This window comes from Neophocaena asiaeorientalis, unplaced genomic scaffold, assembly GCF_003031525.2.
Source record: "Neophocaena asiaeorientalis asiaeorientalis breed wild unplaced genomic scaffold, Neophocaena_asiaeorientalis_V1.1 scaffold423, whole genome shotgun sequence".
NCBI classification, from domain to species: Eukaryota; Metazoa; Chordata; class Mammalia; order Artiodactyla; family Phocoenidae; genus Neophocaena; species Neophocaena asiaeorientalis.
In genome coordinates this window covers 267471-279546 of record NW_020174133.1, presented here as the reverse complement: position 1 = coordinate 279546, position 12076 = coordinate 267471, and the positions used below count along the sequence as shown (strand labels likewise).

At 34.5% G+C, this 12076-nt stretch overlaps 1 protein-coding gene across 2 annotated transcripts in view; it reads left to right on the top strand.

The window, feature by feature from the left end:
• ZNF148 (zinc finger protein 148) overlaps positions 1 to 8203 on the top strand; it is a 126364-nt gene extending 118161 nt beyond the window's left edge. Inside the window, exons 8-9 of one of the 2 annotated variants that reach the window (XM_024754738.1) lie at positions 509 to 627; positions 952 to 8203. In XM_024754738.1, coding sequence (XP_024610506.1) covers positions 509 to 627; positions 952 to 2550 — 1718 coding nt within the window. In that variant the 3' untranslated portion in view covers positions 2551 to 8203. The remainder of the gene's footprint in view (positions 1 to 508; positions 628 to 951) is intronic. The other variant, XM_024754737.1, reaches the window with a different exon arrangement.
• Positions 8204 to 12076: the final 3873 nt, after the last annotated feature.

The following is a 12076-nucleotide window of genomic DNA, read 5'->3' as shown; positions in this document are numbered from 1 at the left end:
GATTCAAATTTCATTTAACCACAAATATCTTTGAAAAGACACGAAGAATTAAAAAGGTATACCCAAGAATTGTGTTGGACTATGTATGGGTAACATTTTGTTTTTCAAAAATTTTTCTGAAATACTTTTTGTATGATTGAAAAAAGGATTAGAAACATCAGCCACTCTACTGAAACCCTGTTCATATTACTGTTAAGGTCCTGGTAATAATACCAGTCCCTATGGAAGGAGTATATTATGTACACATACAGTAAAAGGGAAATTGAGTATGCCTGCTTTCAACCTTTTCTTTCCAATGGCGTGTACCAGTCTCTTCCATTTTTACAAAGCAAGATATTCTTGACAAATTAAACTGGAAGATATGTTTAGTATAAGGGAGACTTTGGTCATTTAAAAAGAACAAAGTATGGCAACGTTCAAAAGCCATTTATTTAGAGGTTCTTGTGGTGAAGTAATTCATTATTTTACAGTATTTGTTTTGTTTTAAACTTTCTGTATCATGTGCTAGGTGAAAAACCATTTCGCTGTGATGAATGTGGTATGAGATTCATTCAAAAATATCATATGGAAAGGCATAAGAGAACTCATAGTGGAGAAAAACCCTACCAGTGTGAATACTGTTTACAGGTAAGATGTGGTTTGAATATTTTTTAAAAATCATTTTATTGTGGTATGAGTGACATTGAAACTCTTCTATCTGAAATTAAATTATAAAACAATTCTAATAAGTTAAGTTAGAAAATGTTACTACTAAAACTATTAGAAGAACTTCCTAACTGCTGTTGATTCAATTTGTAATAAACAGTTGGCTCAGCAAATTAGTTTGGAGTTGCTCATATTATTATACTTATATCTATCTTTATATTAATTCCGTTTTTTCTTTTCTTTTCTTGGTTGACCAAAATACAAACTAAAACAAAAAAACTCACTTCCGAACTTTGAATTCGACAGTATTTTTCCAGAACAGATCGTGTACTGAAACATAAACGTATGTGCCATGAAAATCATGACAAAAAACTAAACAGATGTGCCATCAAAGGTGGCCTTCTGACATCTGAGGAAGATTCTGGCTTTTCTACATCACCAAAAGATAACTCACTGCCAAAAAAGAAGAGGCAGAAAACTGAGAAAAAATCATCTGGGATGGACAAAGAGAGTTCTTTGGACAAATCTGACCTGAAGAAAGACAAAAATGATTACTTGCCTCTTTACTCTTCAAGTACTAAAGTAAAAGATGAGTATATGGTGGCAGAGTATGCTGTTGAAATGCCACATTCTTCAGTTGGGGGATCGCATTTAGAAGATGCATCAGGAGAAATACATCCACCTAAGTTGGTTCTCAAAAAAATTAATAGTAAGAGAAGTCTGAAACAGCCATTGGAGCAAAATCAAACAATTTCGCCTTTATCCACATATGAAGAGAGCAAAGTTTCAAAGTATGCTTTTGAACTTGTGGACAAACAAGCTTTACTGGACTCAGAAGGCAATGCTGACATTGACCAGGTTGACAATTTGCAAGAGGGGCCTAGTAAACCTGTGCACAGTAGCACTAATTACGACGATGCCATGCAGTTTTTGAAGAAGAAGCGATATCTTCAGGCAGCAAGTAACAATAGTAGGGAGTATGCGCTGAATGTGGGTACCATAGCTTCTCAGCCTTCTGTAACACAGGCAGCTGTGGCAAGTGTCATTGATGAGAGTACCACAGCATCCATATTAGATTCACAGGCACTGAATGTGGAGATAAAAAGTAATCATGACAAAAATGTTATTCCAGATGAGGTACTGCAGACTCTGTTGGATCATTATTCTCATAAAGCTAATGGACAACATGAGATATCGTTCAGTGTTGCGGACACTGAGGTGACTTCTAGCATATCAATAAATTCTTCCGAAGTACCTGAGGTTACTCAGTCGGAGAATGTTGGATCAAGCTCCCAAGCATCCTCATCAGATAAAGCCAACATGTTGCAGGAATACTCAAAGTTTCTGCAGCAGGCTTTGGACAGAACTAGCCAAAATGATGCCTATTTGAATAGCCCGAGCCTTAACTTTGTGACCGATAACCAGACCCTTCCAAATCAGCCAGCATTCTCTTCCATAGACAAGCAAGTCTATGCAGCCATGCCCATCAATAGCTTTCGATCAGGAATGAATTCTCCACTAAGAACAACTCCAGATAAGTCCCACTTTGGACTAATAGTTGGTGATTCACAGCACTCATTTCCCTTTTCAGGTGATGAGACAAACCATGCTTCTGCCACATCAACACAGGACTTTTTGGATCAAGTGACTTCTCAGAAGAAAGCTGAGGCTCAGCCTGTCCACCAAGCTTACCAAATGAGCTCTTTTGAACAACCCTTCCGTGCTCCATATCATGGATCCAGAGCTGGAATAGCTACTCAGTTTAGCACTGCCAATGGACAGGTGAACCTTCGGGGACCAGGGACAAGTGCTGAATTTCCAGAATTTCCCTTGGTGAATGTAAATGATAATAGAGCTGGGATGACATCCTCACCTGATGCCACAACTGGCCAGACTTTTGGCTAAAAAAAATGTGTAAATAATACTGGCACTTTAGAACAGATTAATCAAGAGTGGGGTTACTCTGTGTAAAATGGAGTGCTGTACAGATTTAAGAGCAATGCGTTAAAACAAGTTAAGCTGATATGAATAGCAAGATAATCCAATAACTGCATTTTGTTTGGTTAGTCAGCATTCTTTGAACTGCCTTACATGTTGTCACCTTTATAGAAGCAATGCATTACTTGTTTTAGATCAGAAACTTGCTATTCCACCTACACCAAGTTTAAAAGGAAAAAAAAAAAGACTTTCGCACAATTGTTTCCTAACTGATAATATTGTACATTTTTAGGAGATTAGTAATTGTGTGAAATTTACTCATACTGTTTCTAAGTTTTTCAGCATAGTCATGGCACTTCAGCAGGGAATCTGAGTATAGACAGAGTGAACTTAAAAGTTTAAATGTCAAGAGATTATGGCTTAAATAAATTAGTGTGTCCTATAGGGGGAAAAAAGGAAACCACCTTTTAAAAAGAATGATATGCCATATACCCTTGATTTTCATTTTGCATTATATTGACATGTTTTTTTTTGAGAAAAAAGTAATAAAAATCTGATAGTCTAAGACTCCACTATTTAAAAGCCTAATTACTTTAAAAATATGCATACTTTCAAAACTTTTACCAAAATACATAACTGTTGAAGCATTCACTTCTGTATGGAAGTATGCATATTGGTGTCAGTTTCTTTGTACAGTTGTACCTAGATATTTTTTATGATTTTTCATGTGCAAGTATCAAGGTTTTGAAGTTTTAGTAAAAAGATATTCTGTAGATTACATTCCCAAGAACATAATGCTTATACAAAATGTATATTCCACATTTTAAAGCTTAATTGTATTTTACTTTACATATACACTTCAGTTAACATAGAGCACTTAGAATCTATTTGGTATTTTTGATTTCTCAAAGTAAAAAAAAAAATTTAGATTTTTAGGTTTGATATGGTTGTGTCATAATCATCTCATAATTGAAAATTTTAATTTTTGGCAATAAAAGGAAATTGGATATCTTTGGAACTGTAAAACCTGGTTTAATCCTTCTCTTTCTAGAATCTTGGTAGATTGGATAATTAAACAGTATCCAGAGAAACTAAAGAAATGGGCATTTTAATTGCTTATTTTATCTTGAGTTACTTTTTAATGAACACTGCTCATTACAATTTTACAAACCAAGAGTGTTTACTAATTCTAGTAACTACAGTTTCTTTTTCAGCTAGATGAGTGATCGGAAACTTTTTGTTGCATTTCAAAATCTAAATAAACTACAGACTTTATCCTTATACCACGAATGTTTTTTTTTTTTAATTCTTTGTCTTAAAATAATACAGCATGGTACAATAAATAGTGCTTTTATATATATACATATTATATATATACTTTTCTAAAGAATGATGGTTTGAGTTACACATTGGACAGTTTTAATTTTTGGAAAGTAACATTAGTTATATTGATTTTATTATCCTGTTTAATTTCTTCCAACTTTTTGGTTTTTTATTTTAAATTTCCACCATCTTTGTCACAATGCACACGTACTGATACAGCACCAGTGATAATCTAAAATTAAAACCCTTGGAAGATGCAACTTAATGTTAATTTCCATTTTAACTTTTGTATTGGCCTTATAGATCTGCAGTCTTTGTTTCAGTATAGAATGTTATACATTTAAATTATTTTTTTCTTTTATTTAATGTTATCCCAAGACTGTTCTCATAAAGAAAGGGAACAAAGAAATATCTACCCTTAACATCTTTTGCATTTATTTTGAATATATGGTGTTTTTATGATAAGGAATATAAATTATGTTTAATATGGGTTTCCTCTACACTTTGGTTGTTAAACTTTGCTTGAAATATTTTCCCATTTGACAGCTTTCTTTGCTGCCAAATTTTTCAAGAATTTTAGACTTCTTTGAAGTAGATATTGAAGTTCTGCCATTATTGACTCTTAAGAATGGTGTGTCTTGCGTTGCACATTACAACCTCAAGAAGGCTTCATCCAGGCGAGATGTTAACAATGGAACTGTGCTCTCCCTAGGTATAGGCATTTTTGTTTTTCTCATACTACTATTGGATGATGGTAGGCATTTATTTTGTTTTTTTGTTTTTGTTTTGAGCCTGGTTAGAATTTCTGTTCTGTTGAGAACTTGGTACAGAATAAGGTTTTTTGTTTGTGTTAACATCACCAGCACAGTTTTTAGAATGTGGCTCTACTGCTGAGCAGTAAGTCAAGGAGGGAAGGCCTTTGAAAGTGGCAGTCATGCAAGCAGTTCAGGTGTTGCATTCCTGTGTTCACCACATTTCTTTACATCTACATAATGGCAGACTTTTCTACCACATTATAAGCATATTTTGAGATAAATGATACTTTGGCATAATTTACTGACTTACCACTTTTTAAGTATAGTCATTGCTCTCTTACTGTGAAATTCTACATGCCTACCAGAGTTACCTTGTATTATCATATGATAAACATCTCAGCAGTTTGGGTTTCCCCACTTTGGTTCAGAAAGTTACTTAATTTCTATCTGGGCATTAATAGAGAAAGCAAGTAGCCTTTTGTGCTGCTTTAAATCAGAATATTGAGGATATCCTTTTGCAATTTTTTTTTCATTTCTCTTGGTGAGCAAATTGTTCTAGGAAAACATACTCTTACACCCTTAAACTTGGCAAAGTGTGAGTGAGCTGTGCTTTCTTAGGACCTGTTCTCATGTTTGAAGATTGGAAACAGATCACATTAGTTGAAGTAATATCTCTTGAACATCTTCTAAAAGCGTGGTTTTTTTTTATATTTATTGCACACATATTTCATTTGGTTCAGAATATTTGAAGTGGCTCTTAAACTTGTTGGATCTACTTGAAGATTTTCTAGTTGATACCATAGAAATCCATCCTTTTAGCTCTGGCTGAGTGAGGACTGTCCATGGTTGGGTAATTTTTCTCGTTTTGAGAGGCAAAAGAGGCCTTGTGCTCAGGGTAGGCTTTCATTTCCACAGGCCAGAGAAACTTGCAAAGTGCCAGCTAGGTTAGATCTTTTGCCACTTCCTTCATTTTATTAATTTGGGTTTTTAAAGGGCTGTTAAAAAAAAAAAAAAAAAAAGCCGGGAAACTTAAAAGTAGGCATTACTGTAAAACTACATTTCTTAGACTTAGAACATTTTAAACTAGAACTCGTTTTTTCACAGTATATTTACTTGAAGAAGCACTATTATAATCAATGAGAAACTTTTTGACTCTGCAATTTAATTTAAACATTTTCCGTTTCAAATTGCTTTATTTCAGGGAAATAATTTTCCAGTTGTTTTTGCTATATTCTGCAAATAAAAAAACGTATGTTTCCTTTTTCACTTAAACTTTGGTAGGAAACTAAAGCAGACAAACATTTCTTGTTGTGTTTGTTGCTTTCTTTAATCCAATGGATAAAAAAGTAAAACCCTGTAAACATTATTTTATTTTTTTATGCAATACCATGCTGTAAATATGGTTCATCAAATAAGGATGTACCTACGATTGAATCTTTAATTCTGCACAGTTAGAGTTTATATATAAACGTGTCTTGACAATCAAGGACTTTTATGTGAGTCTTCCTTTATGATGTTTATTAATGTTATGCATTCCATTTGTTTTGAAGTGAGTACCAATGTGCTAATTTGTATTGTCTGAAAGTATGTAATGTTTTTACAGCTTGTTTTTAAGAATCTGTAAATATGTACAAACAAATCACAGTACTGCTTTATGTTAGAAGGCATATGATGTTGTACTGTATGTAAGCAATAATACATAGCAGTGCTAACTTTACAAGTAGCATCAGGAAAGTTCTAAAAACATTTCAGAGTTATTAATTATCTTTATTTCATTTAATAATGATTATCTTTAATCAGTTTTTATAAGCAAATTCCATTGTTCCTCCTATTGGAACGTAACACTGTTTACACAGCATAATTGAAGTTGCAGGGGAGACAGGCTAAATCTGCCTTCATCTGTACTCACTTTCACTAAGCATTGAATGGCCTTACCACCCTTCTGCAAGATGGAGGAAGACTGCAAAACTTAGTGCCCATCACACTGAAGGAAGGGGGTGTGTTTTTTTGCCTGCTTCTGTACTGCTACCTAACTTTGTGGTTTGCTTTGGATTTTAATATTTGTTTCTGTTTTAGATTCAAGCCCATAAGTTTTGAGGTGACTTCAGCTCCATTGTGAAATAGTTCTCTTCATATTTCATAGCTACATTTCAATAATTCTAAACTTTCTACTTTGATTTTTAGATACTTATTTTTCAACCTTGATTTCTCAGCTGATCAGATGAATTTATTCAACTTCAATACAAAGAAAGACAAACCTATTGTAGTTTGATTTGAGTAGATATTATACTGTACAGAACAGCTAACTATTTGAACACACACATCACTGCTTTAGAAATGAAACCGCCAATTTATAAATGTATATGACCTACATTTTATAGGAAAAATGTTTTTAAATGCTAGTCATTTATATAATGTGCTTTGAAGGATTTGCTAGTCCACTTCTGTCACTTTTTAGTACACTGGTATCTTTTATATGTAATGTATGCTTTTTATTATTGTAGCAGAGCATTTCAGTAGAAAGAATTTTGCAACAATATGGGGGAAATTTTTCATTGTTGGATTTGAATTATACTGGATTTTATCTGTGTAGTCTTACTTGTCTTTATTTTAATGCTGTCTGGAAGGGAACTTGTTATCCAAATAAAGCAGGTAACCTCATCTTACTTCAAGGGCATACTGTGTAGTGCTGAATTTAACCTGGAAATCTGATGATTTTGAAAAGAAAAACAAGTTTCTAAAAATTGTACAGAAGAAATTAAATGTGTAATGGAAATCCTGATGGTGGAGCACGTTGAATTTTCTGATACATAGTGTTATTTTCCTGGGATCCCCTATGCCTTCTTTGTATTTCAACTAATAAAGGAAAAACCTTGTCATTGAAACTGGTAGGATAATAGGATATTCTGAATATACAGTATTACTTTTCCTATCCCATTTTCTGACCCTTTCTCAATCACTGTAAATTTTATTTTCTATTTCCTATTGATAATTAAACATGTACATAATATAGACACTGTTGTATAGAATTGAATGAATTGGGTTGCTATGCTTGAGTGGGTAACTAAGTGGAAATATGGATACTGGGAATTTATGAAATGCCAGAACAAATTTATAGGAAAAAGGGGAGCATCATGCATGTCCTGAAAGGTCATAGCCGATGTTTCTTCAGCCCTCTGGGAAATCAGTGTGAAAGAACTACAAACTCAGTATCTGACACAAGTGGGTCTTTTCCTTCCCCACCTCCCCTTCAAATATATGAGCACTAAATTTCAAAGTACTCAGGTGAAAATTGCTTTGCAATGAAACTTATCACATTGAAATTTTCACTGTCAAATGAAAAGATATTTGTGATATTTTTAAATACAGACTTTCACATTGGTAGTCAGCAGCCTGGCAATTGAAACTCAGTAAGTCAGTATATTTTAAAATACATTTTACCCTCCAAACAGAATTGCTTTTAAACAATTGGGAGGATTTTTTGTTGTTGTTTAAATGCGTTTTTTATTGTCATTGTAAAAATAAAATTTTGCTTGACCCCATGTTATGCTGAATGAATTTGCTGAGCCTTTATAATACAATGAAAGTTTGTTTCATGCATAATCATGGAACACAGAAGTGTTCTTTAAACTGACCTATTCGTTTAGAGGTTTAATGAGTTTCACAGCTTCTGGCATTGTCATGTAGTTAACCTTGCCATTTGGAGTTTATAATACCATTTTATGTATTATGATACTAAAGGAAGTTGTTTTTGTTTTATTTTTAATTGAATTATTAGATAATTTATATTTGCAAATTCTGCATTTTAAATGTGGACACTGGCTGTTTGAAAAATAAAATCAGAATACAGTTTTATGAATAATTTCCTAGCTGAATTTTTCACAATATTCTGAACCAAATAACTAATGGAAAATATTTTAAAACTTTGGAAAGATCAATATTAAAAAGAGAAAAAGGATGTCTATATGGAATGAACAGTTTGTTACACAGATTGGGTAACAGCAGGGCCTTTACTGTAGCTTTGTGTAGAACATTATTCATTAGGCAGTTCTAAGGTGTTAGTCACCCAGTATTTTAGACTTGAGATAAACTTAACATAGAGCCAAGAATAAGGGCATAAGAACATATATGATTTTTTTTCTTTGTAGATACGATTCAATTATCATCATACATGGAAATTTTTTTTTTTTTTTCCCGTTAATGAAGATTTGTTTTCATCCATTTACCTCCTTGCCAGTCAGTCCCCCCTCCCTATCTTGTGACCAGTGGGACACATTGTAAGAAAGCTGTCTGCAGCTAGGAGTGCAGTTTGGGTCCTTGGGACAAATAGAAACTTACTGGCTTTTGCAGAGATTAGTCGTAGGACCCTGACTTTATTAGCATGGTGCTTTAACCAATTATACATAATAATACCACCTATAGTCTACTAACCCATTTCCTAGATCACACTTTTTCCTGAATGATTAGGAATGGTAGGGAGGGGGGTGGTGAGATACTCTACATGATAGTTCTCCCACCTTCTGAAGATTACAGAAAAAATTGAAGTCATTTGAATTAATGTTACGTTATTGAGTCTTACTTGACAATTTATCATGCACAAAGGGAGTATGAAGATTTTAATGATTATATGTTTGGACGGAATTTAAAATTTTTTTTCGGAGTGCTGCCAATTTTTCCCTCCACTTTGATGAAACTGATGATGGTATTGGAGTAAATTATATTCATTTGATGGATAAAGAATCAATGGAGCAGAAGAGTTTTAAGTGAACTAAAGGTAAATTTTGAGTCTCATGATTTTAGTTCTTTTATCATTTTCAGATGTCCTTAAAAGGACATTTATAGTAAAAACATTTTACGAACGCACTCATGCAGTTGTATATGCATACGGGTAAGAGCTGGGATGTGATACTGTAAATGCGAGTGACATTTTCAAAGTGATTTTTCAAAGTACTGGGAAAACTCAAGTTTAGAAATGGACTTGAATTGTGAAGTAGAGAACATTTGAGCCTTTGCGTATTTTATCAATTTATACAGATGAACTCTTAAAGTTGTAACTTTCTTAATTTTTCCTAGCTTATCCCATTGTTAATAAGATTCTGAAACGATGATGCCTGTGTCAAGGTGATGAAGGGGCCCAAAGAATGTATTATCTGTGATAGTAATTGTGTTTTCTATTGATCTGAATCCTTACTTGTGGGGGCATGGTATTCAGCATGGATCGCCTACTTAGTAACAGGCTTTGTGCTAGATGCAAATAATAGGTGGTTGAGGCTACTAGTGTCTTTATTTGAGCATCTGAAAGGTATCAGTTGCAGGATGCAGGACTGTACTTTAGGTTATTAAAGCAAATATTCAGCATTAAGATGTGTTGGGCGTCGTGCTGAGTAATTTATATGTCATTCCTCAACAAATGGGTAAGTAGTAGTATTCCTTATTTTAACTAGAATAGTTTTCTAGACAATTTTAATAAATTGGTTCCAGAAGATAGAAAATGTATACAAATACAGTGGAAATAGAGAATATCATTAAAAATTATCCCCTAATTAAAATATCAAACTTACGAATAGGATTCAAACCTGGTCTGTGGAAATGAGATAGTAGGCTTTGTTCAGAAGGAACTGACCTATTACAGAAATGGAAGATTAATACTCTGTAGGGATTCACAAACCTGAGGGTAAAGATGCATGAGAGAATCACTTACCCCTCGTTGGGGTTTGGAAATGGATGCTGGAGGATTCTTTCCTAGAAGTAGAACCAATGCTTTTAGTCATTTCTAGCACAGTCTTCATGAAACTGTATTAATATTATTTTAAATAGATTGAAATCATACACTACTAGTCAGTACTCCCAGATATGATTACGATACTCTCCGTGCCAAATAACTTCCACTAGCTTCTAATTATCCGGTATTCTCTTTTCCTTAGCCATTTCCTTCAAGGTGTTTAGGCCACTGTAAAATTTATCTTTAAACCTCCAATATGGTAGTTTTCCTTTGTTTCTTTGTGGGACCTTGAGCACTATCGTGTAACTTTTGTCATTGGCAATATGAGGGTTAAGACTGATTACTAGAGCACAAAATCAAATGTTAGGAAGAGGGCACAACCGAGTAAATGAGTTCAGAACAACTCGGGGCTCCACAGGAGGCCTTGGCTGAGAGCAGTTGTCCAGCACAGTTTGTGGAGGTGGCCCTCCGGATTTGGGAGCGGATGATGGCACTCGAAGGCAGCGTAACCAGTGCTGGGTGGGACAGCTTTAAATAAGCTGTGTGTGATTTTGCTGAGGATGTGAGACAGCAGGCGTAGAGTTTGGTAATATTCTGCATGGGCAGATAAGGAGCAGTGAAATAAGCAAGGAACTTAGACCTTCAAGTTCTGGCTCTACCTTGACCTGTGTAACATTGTACAAGTCACTTATCTTTCCTGAGTCTCAGTGTTTTTTTTCATCTGTAAGATTGGCATAATAAAAATCCCTATGAGAGTTGCTGTGACTATCACATCATTTGAGATAATTTGTAAACTTACAAAAGCACAAACAAATATTCCCTAGTTTAGATTTTAGAAGTAGCTCAAAGGCAAAATAGAGCAGAATTGGACAAATTTTGGAAGCTTCATTTCATGTAAAGCAGCACATGAGTAAATTCCTGACTTGCTGACATTATCTTTCAAAAGATTAAAGAAGATATGATAGGATCTGTCTGTCTGGATTTACTTGACCAGCAAAGAATAACTAGTTAGGTGGAAATGACAAATTTTGTAAATTTATGATTCCATTATCTGAGACCCTGGGAGGGATGGAGAACGGCATACGTTGCTGTGAATGAGAAAATCAGTAGACTTGCAGAGGAAGAAAAAACCATCTTCCAAAAGCAAGAATATATTGAACTTTTGAATCCCAAGCTATTGGTTAATCGTGAGCAGGGACCTGGCTGCCCACGAGGCCAAAGCAGAGTCATGGACAATAAGACTGGAGCACTGCAGCCAGCCTCACCCGGCGGGAGGGAGGGTCGCGTGTCTGTGTGAATGCGATGGGCCTGCTCCCTCACCTTTTCATCGTACATTTATTTTTCTTTCACCATTTCTGTTTGTTCTCTGCTATCTCCTTTGTTTTCTTCCTCCTGAATGGCTGTATGGCATGTGCCGTAACAGGTATACATCAATGGAAACAACTGACTGATGGTATGTGGTGCCTGGCCTTTCATACAAGTTAGATTTATTTATCATAAATGTTTTTTAGTATTAATATTTCGGGAGAATTCAAAACTGTTTATCAGGAAAAGACTCTGGGACTCCTGGATTAGTTTGTAGGCTCCTTGAGGGCATTTTGTTCCCAGTATAGAACCATGCCTCACACATAAGCAGATATGAGTGAATGAATGAACAATGTTATGGGGTAAAAGAGGCATTAGCAGTGACGAT